Genomic DNA, 21,575 nt, shown 5'->3' on the forward strand with positions numbered 1-21,575 from the left:
TTTTAAATCCAGGGACTCTTCATACTACAGTATACCGTACCCATAATTGCTATCATCACTAATTCGATAAGCCCCGCCCACTTCTGGGCGAGTGTCTCCAGTCAAATGCTCAAATTATTTATTATTTTATTGCTGGAATTATCGACGATCGATTTTTTTGAAAATTTTCAAAAATTCAAATTGATCACTATTTTGATGTACCTTGTGGTGTCACAGTTACCAGAGATATTATTCAGTTTTTTCAGTTTTTTGAAGATTAGAAAATTGAAAAATGATACGGGCGATGACGTGGCGGTCATCGAACATATTACAAAGAATAATAGTACATCGTGATTTGATCAGTGATGTGTCTTACCATAAAAGGGGCGGAGCCTAGTGATAACTTTTTATGTATAAATATGGTTTTGTGATAATGAAGTTGTACTATTACATGGTATAATATTTTATCACTCGGAAAATGACGAAATTCAAAATTATCATTTTGGTTACAGTAGGAATACTGGTTATCGGAGGAAATGGAAATATTGGTGAGTTTTATGGAGCTGAAGAAATTTATATATTTGAATTCTACGTGTCAAGACGGTTCAGAAAATTTAAGGTTTTCGGGTCAAAATTTTTTTTTCAAATAAAAAAAAGGTTTTTTAGTCATAATAAGCTTAAATCGAGTTTTTAGCTATTCTACTTTAATTTTCCAGATTCTACGTGTTAAGACGCTTTGAATGAGTATAATCATGACATATATTGGAAAATATTGGGTTTTAGGCCCAAAAGGCGCCTAGAAGGGGCCTAAAGCTGAAAAATTTAAATAGGGCATGATCATACTTATTTGAACCGTCTCAACCCCCTGAATTCAAAAATTTTATAATTTTTTAGTTAGAGTCAAAACTGTCTGAGTTATAGTAGTATTTTGCTCGTGTTGAGACCTAAAAATGTAAAAATTCAAAATTTTCAAAATATGCCATGATTATACTTTTCTGAACCGCCTTGACCTCCTGAATCTAAAAATTTAAATGCCACACCTATCCCTTCAAACCCCGCCCCCCTTTCCAGGGAGATGCAACCTCTCCACCCCACCGCCACATGGCTAACCACTAACGCCTCCGGTATCCTGGATTGGGCGACTGCAGGACATCGAACGGATCGGAATAACTATTGTGTGGTGGTATAGAATTTGTAGATCTTTTTTTAAAGATAAAATCATTGATTTTTAGGGAAACCGCGACGAAAAAATCATTCATGTCGCCTACCATATAGATTTGGGACAGCAATCCCAGAAATTGGAGCAAGTGGAGCATTTATCGGTGGCTGGGAATAATCCACAAAACAGATGTGTTAATCAGAACTCTAGAATTGTGTACTGCTATCCATCGTGTGCAAATACCACGTTGCAAGGATTGGTAAGTTGAAACACCGATTGAAAATTGGGTTTTTCACAAATTTCTTGACCGGGTCTAGTCTTTTGCAGTTGAAATTACGATTTTCAAATTCAGCGTGACAAGACCTTTCAGAAAAGTATAATCATGCCGTGGTTCGCTCCCGAGTTGGGTCTCACCACGAAATAACTACAGTAATCCGAGAAATCGCGTCAAGACCCGAACCACTCGAAACCCTATCATGTTTATACTTTTCTGAACCGCAAAAACACGCTGAATACGAAAATAATAATACAATTCAGTTTTAGTTAATATCTGCCGGGTTACAGTCAATTTTCTTGAATAGAGAAAAAAATTTTAAATCCTAATTTTAATTCTTTTTTTTTGCGATTTTCAGGTGATCGACTCTGCTATAAAATCCAACGAAGCGACAACTGTTGCATTGGATATTCAGAAATCTACACACTTGGATTGGGCGATTACTGTGATGCAGGTAAGTGTGCTCCATTGAGAAAATGGGAAAAAAAGTAAAATTTGTTATTTTCTACAAATAGTTTCGATTTCTGCGTGTCGATACGGTTCAGAAAAGTATAATCATAGCCTATTTTTGAAGTTTCTCAAATATTGGGTCTCGCCACGAAAATCACAAATAATGAAACTACCCTAACTTGGTCAAATGTTGACAAAACTTCAAAAACTTAAAATATTCGAATTTAGCGTAAATAGGCGGTTTAAAAAAGTATATTCATGCGGGGTTTGAAGGGATAGGTGTGATATTTAAATTTTTAGATTCAGGAGGTCAAGGCGGTTCAGAAAAGTATAATCATGGCATGTTTTGAAATTTTTGAAATTTTTACATTTTTAGGTCTCAACACGAGCAAAATACTACTATAACTCAGACAGTTTTGACTCTAACTAAAAAATTATAAAATTTTTGAATTCAGGGGGTTGAGACGGTTCAAATAAGTATAATCATGCCCTATTTAAATTTTTCAGCTTTAGGCCCCTCCTAGGCGCCTTTTGGGCCTAAAACCCAATATTTTCCAATATATGTCATGATTATACTCATTCCAAGCGTCTTAACACGTAGAATCTGGAAAATTAAAGTAGAATAGCTAAAAACTCGATTTAAGCTTATTATGACTAAAAAACCTTTTTTTTTATTTGAAAAAAAATGATTTTGACCCGAAAACCTTAAATTTTCTGAAACATGTCATAATTATACTTTTCTGAATCGCATTAGCACGCTGATCTCAAAAATCATAGTTTCAATCCGAATAGATTTCACCCCTGCCAGAAAATTCTCTAATTGTATCCAGGTAGACTACAACGACCCGCACACCCGTATCAACGCAAGTGTCTTCGTCGGTCCAAACTCGTGGTGCAGTGTCTATATTGGAGTTAAGCCGAAGCTGGGATTTGACTGGTTGTATGAGATTCAGTTGGCAAAGATTTTACCATAAAAAATTTTAAGGGAAAACTTTTTAAATCAAAATCGCAAAAATAAATTTTTTGTTTGATATTCAATTTTTTCAGTTAATTAACTAATTATTCGGTAATTATTATTATTTAATTGTTTTCCTAATAAAAATGATGTTTGATGTGTGTACCTTTTCGCATAGTTCATTTCATTTCAGAGCAGCAGGAGCAGCAAAAAAAAAATGATAAGAAACAATTTTTACTCGCCTGATAACTTTAATTTTCTTTTCTCTGTCTAATTTTCTGCCTCTGTGAAACCGGAAAATGACGATTCACACTAGTTTTCTGACGGTTATTGTGGTTTTCTTGGTGTTTTTGAACGGGAGTGATGGGAATATTGGTGAGTTTTTGGTATGGGGGGGGGGGGGGGGGATTTTGTTCAGGAAAGTTGAAATTTTGGGGTTATTAAGGGTTTTTAATAAGAAGTTTTTAAGAAAAAACACTTTAAAATGCATCAAAAGTTATTGAAAACTAAAATTCCGGTTATTTTGATGTAAAAATCAGATCAAGACAGTTTTTTCTCCATTTTTTGCAAATTTCCAACTTGAAAGGCGCAAATCTCAAAAGTAGGCTGAGCTATCGGAAAATTGTCAATCGCAAAAATATAGCCCTAGCTTATATCTACAAAACGAGATAAAAATATTTAATTTTGTACGATACCGGTGTTCAGGACACTCCTTCAATGTTGGCTAATTTTTAGAAAATTCTCGAAAATTTGTGAATTTTTAAAGTGATACTGAAAACGCTCTTTTGACGTTGTTCTACTTAAAAAAGAGGTAATAATTAAAAATTGATAAAATAATTTCCAAAAATCCAGTTGTTTCATCATTTTTTGCACTGATCTCGAAATAGTTAATTATCAACATAAAATTCACCACAGGAGCGTCAAAATTAATTTATCCTGAAAAACGTCATCATAATACATTTCTGTACCATCTTAACTTGCTCAATAGTGTTTTGAACAGTATTCCTACTGAAATTCAAAATTCAGACAGTTTTCGACCAAAAATGGAAAAATAAACTTTTTGTTTTTTAGTCATAATTTGTTCAATTTAAGTTTTTAGCAATTCTACTTAAATTTTTTAGATTCTACGTGTTTAGACGGTTCAAAAAAGTATAATCATGATATATTTTGGAATTATTTAGGTTTTAGGCCCAAAAAGTGTCTGGAGGGGTCCAAACCTGAAATTTTCAGAAGTATGCCATGATTATACTTTTCTGAACCGTCTTGTTCTCCTGAATCTAAAAATCTTTGTTATTTTCCAAAAAACTCAAAAATTGAAAAGTTCCTGCAGGAAACTGTGACCTTAGCACCCCACCACCCAGTTGGCTTTCCACCAACGCCACCGGAATCCTGGATTGGGCGACTGCCGGACAACCGACAAATGGATCCAATTTTTGTGTTCAGGTAAGGTAATTAAATCTAATTAAGTAAAATAATTAATTAAGATTTTCAGGGTTCCCACGACGACCATACCTTCCACGTGGCGTATCACATCGATTTGGGAAGTACCCCTGGAGAAGAGGTCAAAAAATATGTAGATCACGATTATCGATTGGGTTCATCACAGAATGGATGTGTGAATAATAACACAAGAATTGTGTATTGTTTTGCACTTTGTTTGAATGACACGTTGCAGAATATGGTGAGTTGGAAAAAACATTTTTTTTGAAATGTTTTTTGAAAAATGGCGTATCTTTTCCGCGTAACCATTAAAAACTGCTCACACAATTTTGGAATTTTCAGGTAATCGAGTCCGCGCTGAAATCCAACCAAGTCTCATTTGTAGCTCAAGACATCCAGAAAACTACACAACTCGATTGGGCGATTACAGTTATGCAGGTAATTGGGTCATAATTTCTTGCAGTTTATTTATTTTGAGTTTTTAATTAAATTTTTGAAATCAGCGTGTCAAGACGGTTTGAATGAGTATAAATAAGACCGGCTTTGGAAAAATGGATTTTTTGGAAAAAAAATTTCAGTCAAACATTTTTTCTGAAAACCTGGTGTAACTTGGACAGGATAAATAATCTGGAATTGAAACTATGATTTTTGGATTCAGCGCGTCAAAACGGTTTAGAAAAGTATAATCATGACATAGTTTTGACAATTTTTGGTTTTGGGCCAAAAAGTGTCTGGAGGGGACTAAAATTGAAATTTCAGAAAATAGGACATGATTATACTTTTATGAACCACAGAAACGCGCTGATTCCAGAAATATAATTTTTCTGAAGTTTGGAGCAAAATTCATGGAGTTACAGTAGTTTCCGTGATTTCGTGGCGGGACCTAAATTTTTGAACATTTCAAAAATAAGGCATGTTTATCCTCATTCGAATCGTCTTGATGCGGAAATTCTAAAAATATAGATTTGATACAGTTTGGATCAAGTTCAATCCAGTTATGTCAGGTTAAATATTTTCAAAAAACAAGCATTTTCGCGTCGAGACCCAAAATCACGAAAAATTCAAAAATTTTTCAAACCTAGGCATGATTATACTCATTCGAACCGTCTAAATTTACTGATTCTGAAAATATAAGTTTCATATGTTTTGGATATTATCTGACTGAGATATGATATCTTTTTTGACTTCAGGATTTTCAAAAATTTTTGAAAATTTTCGAAAATCCATAACTTTCTCATTTTTCAACCGATTTTTTTGTATTTTGGCTTAAAATAATTGGAATTACTTGAACTTGTTAGAAAAATAATTTCCCTCTTTATTTTCAGGTAGACTACAACGACCCGAACACTCATCTGAATGCAAGTGCCTTCCTGGTCGCAGACGCCTACTGTAGTGTCTATATTGGAATTAAGCCTAAGTTAGGGTTTGATTATTTGTATGAGATTCAGTTGGGCAAGATTTTGAAGGATTAATTGGAATAATTAAAATAAATAACTTTATAATCATGATCAATTACTGAAAAACACTGAGAGTTGATAGCGTTGGCGTTTTGTAATCCGACACCCTCTCCTGGAATTGTGAAATTGAAGTGAATAAAAATAAGGGAACCAATATTTCAGGGAGGAATGATGCCATGCTGATAGTGATATCATATGGATAGTCATTGAAGCGCGAGGAGAGCGGTTGGTAGAGTTTATGATCGTAGAGAGCGTGGAGGGTCTGCAGAAAGCAAAAATTTTGTGGTTTTCAGCAGAAATGAATATGATATTTGAAATCAGCGCGTTTTTGCGGTTTAGAAAAGTATAATCATGCCCTGTTTCGTGTCAAGTTGGGTCTCACCTCGAAAACTACAGTAACCCAAAATTTCCAATTTCTGTGGTGGGAGCAAACCCTGGCATGATTATACTTTTCTGAACCGCAAAAACACGCTGATTCTGAATATTATACTCTTATTATCTAAAAATCCGCCCTTCCCAACTTACAGTCTGAATAGCCATGATAAGGATAATAAGCAATGCGGTGTTCCTCTCTCCAGGGATATCCTTAAACTTTACTTGATGCTTTGGCACTTTTTTGTAGTGATAGAAGAATATGATGAACACGATAATAGTGAAAATTGGGAAGAGATACGGGATCTGGAATAAATAAAAAATTTGAAAATCCGACAAAGTTACAGCGATTTGAAGTTGGTGGCCTAGAAAACCAAAAAATCGAAAAGTTAGGCCATGAGTCATGAATATACTTTTTTGAAAGCTCTCAACACGACAAATCTAACTGTGCACATTTCACATCTCCTGTGCCAAATCCGACAAAGTTACAGCGATTTGAAGTTAGTGGCCTAGAAAACCACATTTTTGAAAAGCTAGGCCATGTGCTATTATTATATTTTATTGAAAGCTCTCAACGTTACAAATCTAACTGTGCAAGTTTTACAGTTCCTGTGTCAAATCTAACCGAATTACAGCGATTTGAAGTTGGTGGCCTAAAAACCCAAAAAAATCGAAAAGTTAGGCCATGACTCATGATTATACTTTTTTGAAAGCTCTCATCTTGGTGAATTTCTATTTTCCCGTCACCAAACTCACTTTCATGGCCACAAAGTGTCCAACACAGTCATCCATCCTGACATCCACCCAACCATGTTCCAAAAACATGTCCCGTTGCAATTTTCCCAACTTAATCTGAAACATTGCAAGTGCAATAGAGCAGAAAAACCAGGAAGTCAGAAGGAACGCCAAAAACTGCGAAAAAATGTGATCACTGATTCTGGCATAGCTGAAATCCATGAATCGATGAATCGCGATGAGCAGCATCATTCCGGATTGGAAATTCCAGAAAGTGTGATCTACGTATAAATTCAATAAATTGAGAATCGTCTGGTCACAATATGAACACCACGAGATTATAGTGCAGAAGGTGAACGTGGAGCGAAGGATATTTCCGAAGCAGAGGACAGCGACCATTATGAAAAACGGATTGTAGCATTGGAGAACCAGCACGGCGATACAGTAGAACACTGAGAAGATCGTGTCGAGACCCTGAAGGCCGCCAAAGAGATAGATACGCAGATGGGAGTCATAGGTGCTGGTGATGTTTATATGTGTTGGCATTTCCTGGAAAAGAATGGGTATGGAGAGGAAAATGGAAAGAATATTTGAAATCGGCCTAAAATTTTAAGGCTGCTCGAGCGAATCACGAGGTTTTCTTGAAAAAAACTGAAAACCTGAATGAAGAAAAGAGCGAAGAGAATGATGAAGGACTTCGAGTTCCACTATAATTTGAGCTTGGCATTTCCCCTTATTTTTCAATATTGGAAAATAATTATATAGAAATGGGAAAAAGGCGACTGACTAAGATGATTTTAGGTGTAGGATTTTGGATAACAAAACGAAAAAAAGAGGAGAGAATATGAGAAATTTAGTTCCGGAACATGGGCGATGACACCCATTTTCAAAGACATTAAAGCGGACACCGGTATTCCAAAAATTGAAATTTTTTGATATGGGTCGACTCAGAATTTTGTGGAAAAGCGGAAAGTCTCTTGGAGCCAGGACCGAAAATCTGTCTGTAACAAGTTATAAGGCCTCAAAGTGTCAAAAAAGACTCTCTCGCATGGAATTTTTCACTATATTTCCACGGAAAATTCACATCTTTCCTCTGCACGGCGAGAGAATTTTACGTGGAAATATAGTGAAAAACTCCCGAAATCGACCCGTTTTTTTGAATAGTCAACTCAAATCTGTATCTCATAATCATGAATTTAATTCAGACCGCAGTCCTCCGACTAACCGAACAATTTTTAAAAAAAAACATGAAATATTTTTTATTTTCAAAAAGTGATTTTTTTTTAATATGATAATCCCTCAATCGAAATTTTGACCTGAAAAAATGCATTTCCTTCGAAATTTCAATCAAAATCGTATTTTTCTTGAAAAAATAATATTACTCTCAAAAATTGAAATTCAAATTACCGCGATTTTGAATTGGGGTCCCTAGGCCGCCGGCCGTGTACTCCTCTCGGAGGAGCGTGAAGAAGGAGTTTCGAGATGGAAAGTTTTGAAAAAGAAAGAATTCTGTTTTTGATACTTTTTATGAAATTTCTGATATATTCTAACCCGGGAGTATTCAATCCCGCGTCTACCGTGAGTAAGCACAGCCCATAAGTAAGACTACTCGCAGCGTAACTGACCGAGTCTTACAGGATCCGACACAAGAAAGAATGGTGGGGGAAGTCATAAAGAAAAGAAAGAATTCTGTTTTTTGATACTTTTTATGAAATTTCTGATATATTCTAACCCGGGAGTATTCAATCCCGCGTCTACCGTGAGTAAGCACAGCCCATAAGTAAGACTACTCGCAGCGTAACTGACCGAGTCTTACAGGATCCGACACAAGAAAGAATGGTGGGGGAAGTCATAAAGAAAAGAAAGAATTCTGTTTTTTGATACTTTTTATGAAATTTCTGATATATTCTAACCCGGGAGGATTCAATCCCGCGTCTACCGTGAGTAAGCACAGCCCATAGGTAAGACTACTCGCAGCGTAACTGACCGAGTCTTACAGGATCCGACACAAGAAAGAATGGTGGGGGAAGTCATAAAGAAACGAAAGAGTTCTGTTTTTTGATACTTTTTATGAAATTTCTGATATATTCTAACCCGGGAGTATTCAATCCCGCGTCTACCGTGAGTAAGCACAGCCCATAGGTAAGACTACTCGCAGCGTAACTGACCGAGTCTTACAGGATCCGACACAAGAAAGAATGGTGGGGGAAGTCATAAAGAAAAGAAAGAATTCTGTTTTTTGATACTTTTTATGAAATTTCTGATATATTCTAACCCGGGAGGATTCAATCCCGCGTCTACCGTGAGTAAGCACAGCCCATAGGTAAGACTACTCGCAGCGTAACTGACCGAGTCTTACAGGATCCGACACAAGAAAGAATGGTGGGGGAAGTCATAAAGAAAAGAAAGAATTCTGTTTTTTGATACTTTTTATGAAATTTCTGATATATTCTAACCCGGGAGGATTCAATCCCGCGTCTACCGTGAGTAAGCACAGCCCATAGGTAAGACTACTCGCAGCGTAACTGACCGAGTCTTACAGGATCCGACACAAGAAAGAATGGTGGGGGAAGTCATAAAGAAACGAAAGAGTTCTGTTTTTTGATACTTTTTATGAAATTTCTGATATATTCTAACCCGGGAGGAAGGACCCATCGTTACTCACGTTATTCCTTTGTCCATCCCATTTGTTGAACAGTTTTTGTTTTGCAGCCGTGTACTGTCCTGGGGGCGTTGTGGTGCTTCTCGACGGGAAACTAAAATATAAGTATGTGAATTTGAAAAGCTCGCATGAGAGAGAAAGTAAAAGGGGTATAGGGAACAAAGGTAGATCAAATGCAATTAAAACTAAGAGAGCTCAAAAAAAGAGGACTGCTCGGTGTTGGAGTGAGAGGGACAACTGACTGTATTCCACAAGTCTGACCTCATTAGAACTAGGGGGCGTGTCTTATTCGCCATCACCTATTAGATTTCCCAGAACGATAAGTGACAGGTGTGAGTGTTTGTGGCTGAAAATAACAAAAGGAACACGGCGGGACTACTTCCTCACATTCATAATTATGATCCAAGCTCACACCCTCCATTCAAACATCTAACAACTACTGCGAATACTGTTTTCTGGGAAATTTATCGTCATTACTTGGTTGCTCATTTCAAACTTTGACATCTCTTGAACAAATTGTTCTAATCTCCTAATATGAACTTGAAGCTCAATTCACTATATTATCAGTCATTAAAATTGGGGATTTCGGAAAAAACCATATCAATCATCCTCGCAACTTGGAACCTGATCAAATTTCTCTATGAGAATCTTGAACGGTCAAGATGTGAACGTGGAGGTCAACAATTACAAACGTGAAGATACCGGCCTGTGTTCTTATTGGTGTTTTCTGCCACAAACACTCACACCTGTCACTTATCTTCCTGAGAAATCTAATAGGTGATGGCGAATAAGACACGCCCCCTAGTTCTTATGAGGTCAGACTGGTGGAATACAGTCGTCAGTTGTCCCTTTCACTCCAACACCGAGCAGTCCTCTTTTTTTTGAGCTCTCTTAGTTTTAACTGCATTTAATTTAATTTAATTTATTGACTAAAAAAATAATCAATGCTATACACTAGAGACCTGATCAAGCCCCTCACGAGGCGACAGACCAGGTAGGAGTGGGGGGAACAAATAAAAAATAAAAAATTGAGAATCATAATGGCAAGATAGGATTGGGGTAAGGATTATAAAACCGAGCTGTGAAAGTGGTAGTGGAAGAATTTCGAGAAGGATAAATTAAATTAAAGTGACAGACCGTTAAAATGGGAGAGGCGGGTGAGTGAGCAATATAATACATGGGGGTGGGAGAGAGAGAGAGAGTTCAAACTTATAATCGATTAATGGATTGTTCAAGAAGGGAGATAAATTTACCGGGGGAGAGAAATTCAGGGCAATTAGATGTGATGGAATTCCAGATGGGGACAGTGGAGGAGAAGAAATCATTTACTTGTGGTCTAATACAAATGAGGGTCATGGGTCGTCGGTTAGAGTTAGACAGTCTGACTTAAGAGTGGATTTCAGGAAAGAAAGTGGCGCCGCAAATTATTTTATAGAGGAGCATTAATTGAGATTTAAGACGACGGTGACGGAGGGAGTATAAATCAAGAATCTCAAGACGGTTTAGATAGGAAGTATAGCGAACGTTACATCTCTGAAGAACTTTCCTGGTGAAAGATCGGAGAGGTTTTTCTAGTTTATGAGAGAGGAGAGTCCTCTTTTTTGAGCTCTCTTAGTTTTAATTGCAGTTGATCTACCTTTGTTCCCTATACCCCTTTTACTTTCTCTCTCAAGTTACCTCTTCATGCGAGCTTTTCAAATTCACATACTTATATTTTAGTTTCCAGTCGAGAAGCACCACAACGCCCCCAGGACAGTACACGGCTGCAGAACAAAAACTGTTCAACAAATGGGATGGACAAAGGAATAACGTGAGTAACGATGGGTCCTTCCTCCCGGGTTAGAATATATCAGAAATTTCATAAAAAGTATCAAAAAACAGAACTCTTTCGTTTCTTTATGACTTTCCCCATCACTCTTTCTTGTGTCGGATCCTGTAAGACTCGGTCAGTTACGCTGCGAGTAGTCTTACCTATGGGCTGTGTTTACTCACGGTAGACGCGGGATTGAATACTCCCGGGTTGGAATATATCAGAAATTTCATAAAAAGTATCAAAAAATAGAATTCTTTCGTTTCTTTATGACTTCCCCCACCATTCTTTCTTGTGTCGTATGTGATGTGTATATGGAGGCGCTTTGGGCGCTGAAAGAATTCAAAGTGTGCGAAAATGCGACGAGAGAGTGTGTGTTTGCGTCTCTTCATTTCGCACACTCTCTCTCGCCGCATTTTCGAATTTCTCTTAGAAATGCGAGGCGCTCAACGCCACCCGGGCGCATACCTGAAAAATTCCTTAAAAATTGAGCGGAAAAAGTTAGCCTCAGCAATCCTTTTCTTTAAAATCTTCAGTTTCTCTATTTTCAGACGCCCAAAAATACACCTCCACCGCCTGAAACCTGTCTTGAAGTCGCCTTCGTGAGCCCTCTCGTCCTCCGTCGTGAACTCGAAACCATCCTCACATTGGACAAAGACGCAATGAGAAACGAATCGATAAAAAGGACGACGCATCCTGTCGTCGTATTCTGGAATATGATCTACTACTTGCGACGCTAAAAAAGTTAGCCTCAGCAAACCTTTTGTTAGTTTTTCAGCGATTTCAACCTAACTTTTTAATTTCCAGAGAAATCCAATTCGAATCAATTGATCTATTCGGTCGCGCCCTGCTCCGAGACGGTTTGGACACTCAATACGACACTGAAACTAATAAATTGTCACCAAAAATCAAGGAAATCCTTCGAAGACCTATTTTAATCACTTTTTCTGTATAATTGTACTTTTTCAGCATTATTTTTGCTTTTTTCATCTCTATTCTAATCAACAATTGCATGTGGAGAAAAAGAAGAAGAAAGAAGAGTTGGCAGCTAAAAAAGTAAGTATTTCGAATATTATTGTGGATTTACTGGCGGTATGTCGGAAAAAGTCAGCGAGGAATTCGTTGATTTTCTCTGCTCAGAGTTAATCTGAGGCCTATAAATGGAATTTTATGTGACGATGACAATGGTCGGGCCTTCGTAACATAGTCATCGTCACAGTCTTCTCATATTTTTTGAAAAATTCCATTTTTAATCGATTTCGAAGGCTGCCCGATCTGTCAGTAAAATAAAGTTAATGAAAGTTAATTACATTCATAGTTATGACACAAAATATACATATTAAATACAAATTATACAGGATATCTACAATTTAAACATATTGACAATGACAATGACGAAGAGTTGACTGTTGACTGTTGCTGCTGGCTGAAAGAAAGAAATATTCATCGAAAATGTATATTTTCATCTAAAATTTGCTTATTTTCAATAATTTTCAGTCAAAACTGAAATTTTGAAGTTTCGCGCCAAAGAAAATTCTCATTTCTGAGGTTTTTTGAGGGTTTTTTTGCTGAAAACATCAATTTCTTAGCTGATAATAATTAATATTTTGTCAATTAGGGGCAAAAATAGATTTATTCACAGTTTTTTAAGTAGAAAATGACATAATTGAGTTTACGCGTCAAAGGCGCGCCAGTCTGGGATTTTGAGCGTTTTGAGTCGATTTTCAGAGTTTTCAGTCATAAAACCACTCAAATTTCTTATTTCCAGGTAGAACAAATCCTGTGGAGTCTTCTGAATTCCGCCGAAAACCAGCCGAAGAACGTGGAGACATAGGGGAAGAAGATCGACGGATAAATTTCTTTTTTTCCCGATTTTGTAGTTTTCTGTTCACTTTTAATTGTATTTAATGAGAATTTCCAGGACAATATTATTGAGATGAGAGTTATACCGTGTTATTGAGAAAAGATTCGACAATTTCGGCACGAGAGAGTGAAGCAACAAATTACAAAATCGATCACAATGAAAAAAAAAACATTTTCACTGAGTGGGGTTCGAACCCACAATCACTCGAACCACACGCGCCCCCTTTACCGCCTGCGCCACACACCACGTCCTTAACATCTTTTGTTCGAGGAATATAAGAGACTGCCACACCGCGCACTTTGAAATTATGAAAATAAACTTATGGGGGAAAAAATTATAAAACGTGAAACAGTGGCCTCGCGTCAGACTCTAAAAATTGGGTTTTTAGAACAGTAAATGTGGCAATTCGTGGCATTAGAAACGCCACGAACTGAAGAGAATTTTGAATTATTTCTCAACGATTCCAAAGGGAATAATCAGAATTCGAAAGCGAAATGGGAATAGTTTAGTAAGTTCGCAAGACAGTTTCCAACCAGATTTTTTGCAATTTTCTGTCATTTTTTCAGCAAAAAAATGATGACCACCACTCCATCTTCACGCAACTACTCATCCATCCCACCGCTGGAATCAATTGAGGTAAGCGAAAGAATCAGATATTCCGAACCAATCTCGTTTTTGAAAATTGATTGGAAATGATTCGAAAATTGCACTTTTTGGTGGCCTGGAGAGTTCTCATTGTGGTTATCTAGGCCACCAATTTGAACATTTTGATCTAATTTGGTTTTTGGTGGCCTAGGAATCAAAATATTGAGTTTCTGGGCCACCAACTTGGACATTTTGATCTAATTTGGTTTTTGGTGGCCTAGGAATCAAAATATTGAGTTTCTGGGCCACCAATTTGAACATTTTGATCTAATTTGGTTTTTGGTGGCCTTGGAATCAAAATATTGAGTTTCTGGGCCACCAATTTGAACATTTTGATCTAATTTGGTTTTTGGTGGCCTAGGAATCAAAATATTGAGTTTCTGGGCCACCAATTTGAACATTTTGATCTAATTTGGTTTTTGGTGGCCTAGGAATCAAAATATTGAGTTTCTGGGCCACCAATTTGAACATTTTGATCTAATTTGGTTTTTGGTGGCCTAGGAATCAAAATATTGAGTTTCTGGGCCACCAATTTGAACATTTTGATCTAATTTGGTTTTTGGTGGCCTAGGAATCAAAATATTGAGTTTCTGGGCCACCAATTTGAACATTTTGATCTAATTTGGTTTTTGGTGGCCTAGGAATCAAAATATTGAGTTTCTGGGCCACCAATTTGAACATTTTGATCTAATTTGGTTTTTGGTGGCCTAGTAATCCCACAGTTTGGGTTCTCAGGCCACGAGGTCAGTTTTTTTGATCTATTTTGGTTTTTGGTGGCCTAGAAATCCAAACTGTCAATTTCTAGGCCACCATTCCTTAGAAATATAGTTTTTTGATGAATATCGTCCAGTTTAGACAGAAATCCCTGGTTTTTGAGCGATTTTTTGATAGTTTCCTCTCGAATTTCGTCTGTTCCGTTGTGATGAGCATTAGAAATCGAATTTCCCCTCCTTTTCAATCAATTCTATTCAAATTTCTCTTTACAGTCCCACCAACCTCGGCACAATGAAGATGTTCTGGACACGACGATGGTGGTAACTAATGGGACGGCTACTACTCCGTCGGATATCGAGAGTTCACGCTCGTGGACTGAAAGCGCAACATCGCCGACTGGACTCACGGACGCGTTGGAATCTCTGAAGATTCAGGTAAAAATGAACATTTTCGAAAAGGAAATCATCCAGAAACTAGGTTTCGTAAAAGCTGGAAAATTGAGTTTTTGACTGTTATTTTCAGTCAAAAATTCCCCGATTTTTTGTTCAAATTTCAGCTGAAAAATCGTTTTTTTTTTCCTCATGTTCTGCATAAGAATTCATCTATTTTCCAGGATGAACGCGAAGACGAAAACGAGTCAGACGAGTCGAATACGGATTTCCAGGACGACGTCGACTACGGTGATTCTGATGGGGAAGGCGACGAGACGGCTGAGACAACCGACGACGATTCTGATGACAATAAGACAAGCCACGTAAGTTATTTTCCGGGCAACCGAAGCTGGTGCCACTCGAGCTTCAGAACTTCTTTTGAAGTGAAGACACTGGACACTTTGCAAGTGGAGAATTGCACTAAAAGCCTAAAAACCCCTGATAATGAGCATAAATTGTACGAGTAACACAGTAAAGGAGAAAAAGATTCAAATCTTAACAGAACAAGAACAATATTCTAGACTGAAAATGATATGGGCACTACAATAGAAACGCGCTAAAAGGCACGCCAGGGGAGGGATAACAAGAGGACATTTTTAAATGAGATTATGATTCCATCGTTGCTTTCCGGTCATACATTTCGGCGCTTTCGGAGAAGGGAAGTGCACGGATGTTGGCCTTCGACTTCACAAATACACTGAAAATTGAGAAATAGAACGATTTTGAGAAATTCTGAGCGAAAATTAATGATTTAACTAAATTTTATCAAATTTTCCTATGATTTTCATCAATTTCGGTCTGAAAACTCTTATATTTTCACTTTCCCCACCTATCTCTCATTTTTCGATCCGAAATCTGCTGGATTGGTCTTGGCGATGCTCTCCAAATGCTTTCTTCTAGCCACCAACTCGATCTTTCCCAATGTTTTCGTCAGTGTCTGTTCGATTTCCTCCCGTCGCATACCGTCCAAGTCGAAGAGCACCTCACGACCGTCATCTGGAAAACAATATTGTTTTTCCGAGCAATTTTTGTTCTAAGCAGTTTTCACGTTTTTCGGTGAAAAATCGGTGAAAATTGACGGTCTGGCGTACCGTTGACGCGTTTCAGCCTTTTGGATAATCTAAACACTCGCTCTGACGCGGTTCGGGGCATTTTTTCGTTGTTTTAATGAAAAAAAGGAAATTTTTAGTTGAAAAAAGAGATTGTGAGTTGAAAAGTAAGATTTTCGATCAATTTTGACCCAAAAATCGCCTCTTAAATGACATTTTCCGACCGTCTGGCGTACCATTGACGCTTTTCGGAGTCATCTAACAATTGTTGAGTCTGGCGCCCCTCTAGACACATTTCTAGCAACATTTTCTTATTTCATGCAATCTGGCGCACCGTGGACGCGTTTTTGACTGAAAAGCCTTGAGACAAATTACGGGAAAATTGAAATGAAAATTTTAAAATCTGATTTTTTTGTTGAATATTCTCAAGACAAACAGCTTCTAGACGCTAAAAATACCGCGACAAATACACGCCGGTTTTAAAATAATCAATACATTCCTTCAGGCTGGATATCCCAAAAAATGGTACCAGAAAAACGACAAGGATGCGATGGAAATTGTCCACAAACTGAAATTTGCGAAAAAAGAAAGGAAGAGTAAAACAATTGGAAATCTTGTGGAATTCAACAATGTGTGGTACGAATACCGTGAATTCCGAACAATTGCCGGAAAGTCATACGATACAGAGTTCTGTTTCGATAAATGGCCCCAGGTAAGTCCTTTCAAATAAGACATTTGTTCTAATTTGAGGTTTTTAAGATGAAGTCGTACACAGTACAAGCAATTGGCCATGTGAAACAGATCTTCTGGATGTTGGTGATCGACAAGAGTTGCGAGGAACGCAGCTACGTCATCAAAATGCCGAAAAAAGACAGTTTTGAGCACTTTTTAGGTAATTAATTATTAATTTTACTCGTGTTTCCTGATAAATTTTTTTATAAAAAGGGTTGCTGATATCCCTTTTTTCTCTTTTTTTTTGTTGATTTAATAAACTTTTGGTAATTTTTAGCAATAATTAACGTCTTTCAGAGTCTTTAATTGTCTTAAAACCACATTATTGCAAGTTCAGAGCAGACCGTTCAGCGCGAACAGCAAAAATCGACAATATTTGTTTTAATTTAAACCACATTGCTCAGATTAAATAGTGAAAACTGTAAACTTCGTATTAAAAAAGCGTCATAATTCGAAACAATTGAAAAATCACTGAAAAAACGTGAAAATCGCGGCTGCGAAATGCCCCCACGGTAGCCCCGGTTTTCTCAGGATATTTGTGAAAAAAAAACCGTTTTACAATGTTTTTAGGAAATTAGTTCTCCTTTCACTCGTTTTTACTCGTTTTTTGATATGTAATGTGAAATAAAGATTTAAAAAAATTAATTTTGATTGATATAAGTTGTTTCAGAAGTTTCAGAGATTAAAAAAAATTTCGCAATAGAATACATACAAAAAACACCGGAAAGCAACGATTTTCAGCTTAGAAAATTGAGATGTTCTGGAAAATAAAATATTTGACTCGGTACGACGCTCCGAAATAACGCCAGCGCGTGTTGTTTACCGTAAATCTACACCAAGAGCCGAAGTCGTTTTCAGCGGGTTCTTGTTGGTTACAAAATCGATCACAATGAAAAAAAAACATTTTCACTGAGTGGGGTTCGAACCCACAATCACTCGAACCACACGCGCCCCCTTTCACAGGTGAATCGCGGCAAGCGTGTAATTTGTCAAATATTGTTCGCGGATTTGTCCCGATACGTACAAGCGATGATATCTATTATTGGTGTGTAATTGGTAAATCCCGAAAATTGACGAATTATTGATATATTGCTCGCAAATCGCGACTAAAAACGTATGATATTTGTGTGATCGCGATCGGTAATTATTCACGTATCGCGAAAATGAGCTGTATTCGATGGGTTTCAAAAATGGTTTATTGGAAAAAAAGAAGGAAAAAATTAACAATGAATAGGAAGGAAACAATAGATAACAATGAATAATGGGTAAAAGTGCGAAAGTGGTGTACAATGAAAACGCCTAATAATCTACAATAATTTGTTCTTCGAGGTTCTCGTAATCTTCGTCGTCTTCCGGAATTGTATCTTCCTGGTCGACTTCATCGTAAACGTAGTTGGAGCCGTCGTTTGTGGGTGAGAAGATGATTTCGGAGCTAAAAAAAGGGGAATAAAAATATAAACTGAAACTGTTCAGTCTGATTAATTTATTTCATGTAATGTTTTGATTATTTGTTTCAGTTTTTGGGGGCTTCTCGTTCCAATCGTTCAATAGAATACTTGTCTACAGTAAGTAGTCTCACTACAACGCTCCGAAATGCCGGGTGCGCGTTGTTTAGTCGTCCGTAATTATGCATAGCTGTATTGAGAAATATTTGTTTCACTGGCTGTTTTACGAGCTGTTATATTGATTTTCCGATACAAAGATGTCGTACGGTTAGTTGGCATTGTAACTAAAGGTACTCTCCGCCGAAATTTTCAGAGGGACTGTTTCTACTCGACAAATGGTCCAATGGCAGGAGAGCGGAAGGAAATGTTGAGACCCAGGGGCAATTCGTTAGCCGACAGAGAGCACTCAAGAGCTTTCAAAATTGTTGAGACGAGGTTTGATGTTTGATATTAAAATTACCGAATGAGGGCTCCATTAGGCTTCGCCAATTCTTCTTTCAACCACATTACTGCCGATTCGCTGCCCCCTTTTCCGTATTGATGATTGTAACTTTTTCTGAGACGATTCCTGTAAAAATGTCACGTATGTAATGAGTTTGTAGATTAAAAATAAGAAACTGACAATTTGTTTGCGAGGACATCTTTTAGTGTTAACAAGAAGAGCGCGGAGACGTCGCTGGTGTGCTCTTTTCCGAATCCTTCGACAGCAAAATCTATAACTCAGGTTTAACAGATATAATTCTTGAAAGAGGATACCAGTGATTGTCTTGAAGAATGCGTCGCTCACAGGCAAATACATTCCAGCGTTTTGTGACGCAGAGTAGCAAATCATTTGGTTGTCTCGCTTGCCGATCTGGAAAATTTTGTTGTGACTAATGCCATTTTCACATAATAGCAATGACCTCATCGAAAAGGTATCGACCAAAATTTCTCAACGATTTTCGCTGATCCGATCCGCACCATTCTGCGACAGCTTCCAAACGGAAAGCTTTCGACAGTTGGAAGTATTTCCTGTTTGGCAGCTCAACAATCCCGTCGAATTTGGCACATGCCTTGTCTAAAGAGAAGAGATGGTAACCACCCAAATTCGATTGTTTCTGAAAATCAGGGTGAACGTTGTGACGTGAAAATAACTGCACCTCTTGTTTCGGATGATTAGAAGCCTTTCCATACTGTTTATTACTCTATAAAATATAAAATTTCAGAGATTTTCGTTTGTGTCACGATTACCAAAGCAGCCATGAAAGCAAGTTGCAAAGAAGTCTTTTCGAGAAGGGGTTTGCCTTGTTCTCGGTACTGTTGAGCTGAAGTAAGGAACTCGTAGTAATCAATTTCCCTGATGTTCCTGACCAGTTTCTGAAGATTCGCCTGCAAATTTGGAAATTATAACCTTGAGATAACCTGCAATCTCACTTCACAAGTTTCTCGGTCCAAGGGAACTCCTTGAATGTTATCATAAAGCTGTGTTGCGGCGAATCCGTATGGACTCCATCGACCGTCTACTGTTGCTTGCAGAGTACCAAGTTGCGGGTTACTCATACCAGAAGTGGAAGACGAGCTACCGGTATCATACTTCGATTCACGAATTTTCATACTTCGATTCACGCTTTGGTGATGACTCATTGAGTTGGAAGGAGATAGATTTCCGATCGAAGAAGCATTGGTCATTCCGCGTCGGTTCAACGGAATACGATACGGAGCAGTCTTGAGGCTAGACTTAGGAGTTCCGTTTGGAAACATTCTGAAAATCTACTATAGCTTTACGCAACCTGGTTAGGGAGAAGTAATGGTAAGAAGGGTATGTTTCGAGATGTCATTAAATTTGAAGCGAAGATGAAGCAGATCGTGCAGGGCGATGAATGAATTCTGAAAGAATATTGACTTGTGCGGTGAGATCTCATCGTCATTCATAATTTATTTCATCTAATTATGCAACAATGCGCCATTCGCTTGAACAAAAATAGTGTAATTGGTAGAAGGAAAACAACAAGCTACTCCAACAACTGATTCCTTAGGTAATATGACACGTCTTCCAGATAATCTTCCACATTGCATTCCCTCGTAACTTTTCAAAACATTGACGGTTTCTTTAGTGTAATACAAATCAGTTCCAAATACTACTTCACTCAGGTTTTGGAAACTTCGGAACTTCTCGTCTGGATATACTTCTTCAACCGGTTCGGCCAATATCCCTTCCAATTCATTTCGCACTAATGCAGCAACGAATCGATAACATTTGTGCTCATTCCCCCAGGACGCAAAAAACATGTCATCGGAAGTATGAATTGAAGAATGCTTAGAAGTTAAATTTCCGATTCCCAAGTGAATTTTTCCGAAAAAAATCGTGTCCGGTTCCTGAATCAAGGCTAAATCCAGAGGGCCCAACCGTGTAATTTCCCCGCTCCAACTTGTATTCTGTGGTATTAGATCCGGGGTCAAGGAAATGAATTTACGAAGCTTTGCTGATGGAAATTTAGATGCCCGCCTAGCAATCTCTCTCCTGACACTCGTATGAAGTAGAACTCTGAAATTTCGAGATCTTGTGGGGTCTCTACTCATCTACCTACTTCGTAACTGCGTTTTGGGAGAAGTATCGAGTAACAGAAGAGCTATAACCACTCAAAGCATATTGATAATAGCTTTCGAAAGAATGCGTGGATAGAGGTCCCGTGTTGCGGAAGATTCGGTTAACTTCGGGTAAATGAAAGAGGATTTCCTAAATAGAACGTTGCGGATGGCGGGACAATAATACTTATCACTGTTACGTACGTGCCCTTTCATAGAAATGTATCGTTCACTTGCTTCTGAGAGAAACCAACACGCACTGGCGCACAGTTGAACATCGAAAAGATCTTCAGCACGAACATCTGTATACATTTTGTTTGCAAGTAGACTGAGTGCCACAATTACAACTCTAGCTCCTGGTGAGATAGCGTCACATTCTAGGGCTGCCAAACACAGCACTAACCGGAAAAACTGAAACGGAACATTCAAACTACATTTTTAAACAATCGTCTCACGCTTGTTTTGTCTGTGCCATTTCGACAGTAACCGACATTTTTGAAGGAAGAATGCAACCTCACGTTGTCGATGAAATGTCTGAGACGTGCCTGATCAACCGAAAACAGTTCTGATTTCCTCGCAACATTTGTGTCTAATGGCATCAGCTCTACAAATTGCAGACGATTTCCTAAAGTTTACTTTTTTCAAACCTCTCTTAATCTTGTCAAACAGTCCTTCCCCCATTCCATGCAGTAAATCGATAGGTGTGTCATACGGTAGAATTCTTTCTACCAGTCTCGAAGTCACGCTGCCAAATCCATTTCTACCCTCTCTAGAATCACACACTGTCAAATCTTCAGGTCTGACTTCTCTTCTACTGTCTCCATGTAACTTGTAATA

At 37.8% G+C, this 21,575-nt stretch overlaps 5 protein-coding genes across 5 annotated transcripts; 3 read left to right on the forward strand and 2 right to left on the reverse strand.

The window, feature by feature from the left end:
- Window positions 1-1,054: 1,054 nt before the first annotated feature.
- Window positions 1,055-2,836, forward strand: GCK72_016128 (uncharacterized protein; the record flags this gene model as incomplete). Its single annotated transcript, XM_053731340.1, has 4 exons — window positions 1,055-1,162; window positions 1,212-1,397; window positions 1,771-1,866; window positions 2,693-2,836. The coding sequence occupies 4 exons, from the start codon at window positions 1,055-1,057 to the stop codon at window positions 2,834-2,836; spliced, it is 534 nt and encodes a 177-aa protein (XP_053586112.1).
- Window positions 2,837-3,116: 280 nt separating this feature from the next.
- GCK72_016129 (uncharacterized protein) lies at window positions 3,117-5,729 on the forward strand (the record flags this gene model as incomplete). The annotated part of the gene is made up of 5 exons (XM_053731341.1): window positions 3,117-3,192; window positions 4,148-4,260; window positions 4,310-4,498; window positions 4,600-4,695; window positions 5,583-5,729. The coding sequence occupies 5 exons, from the start codon at window positions 3,117-3,119 to the stop codon at window positions 5,727-5,729; spliced, it is 621 nt and encodes a 206-aa protein (XP_053586113.1).
- A 40-nt stretch (window positions 5,730-5,769) lies between these two features.
- On the reverse strand, window positions 5,770-7,367 carry GCK72_016130 (uncharacterized protein; the record flags this gene model as incomplete). Its single annotated transcript, XM_003094774.2, has 3 exons — window positions 5,770-5,976; window positions 6,240-6,392; window positions 6,843-7,367. The coding sequence occupies 3 exons, from the start codon at window positions 7,365-7,367 to the stop codon at window positions 5,770-5,772; spliced, it is 885 nt and encodes a 294-aa protein (XP_003094822.2).
- A 6,366-nt stretch (window positions 7,368-13,733) lies between these two features.
- Window positions 13,734-16,896, forward strand: GCK72_016131 (uncharacterized protein; the record flags this gene model as incomplete). The annotated part of the gene is made up of 5 exons (XM_053731342.1): window positions 13,734-13,793; window positions 14,789-14,950; window positions 15,130-15,270; window positions 16,502-16,708; window positions 16,756-16,896. 5 exons carry the CDS (start codon window positions 13,734-13,736, stop codon window positions 16,894-16,896), a joined length of 711 nt encoding a protein of 236 aa, XP_053586114.1.
- On the reverse strand, window positions 15,777-16,099 carry GCK72_016132 (uncharacterized protein; the record flags this gene model as incomplete). The annotated part of the gene is made up of 2 exons (XM_053731343.1): window positions 15,777-15,943; window positions 16,039-16,099. 2 exons carry the CDS (start codon window positions 16,097-16,099, stop codon window positions 15,777-15,779), a joined length of 228 nt encoding a protein of 75 aa, XP_053586115.1.
- Window positions 16,897-21,575: the final 4,679 nt, after the last annotated feature.

Source organism: Caenorhabditis remanei, chromosome IV (assembly GCF_010183535.1).
Source record: "Caenorhabditis remanei strain PX506 chromosome IV, whole genome shotgun sequence".
NCBI classification, from domain to species: Eukaryota; Metazoa; Nematoda; class Chromadorea; order Rhabditida; family Rhabditidae; genus Caenorhabditis; species Caenorhabditis remanei.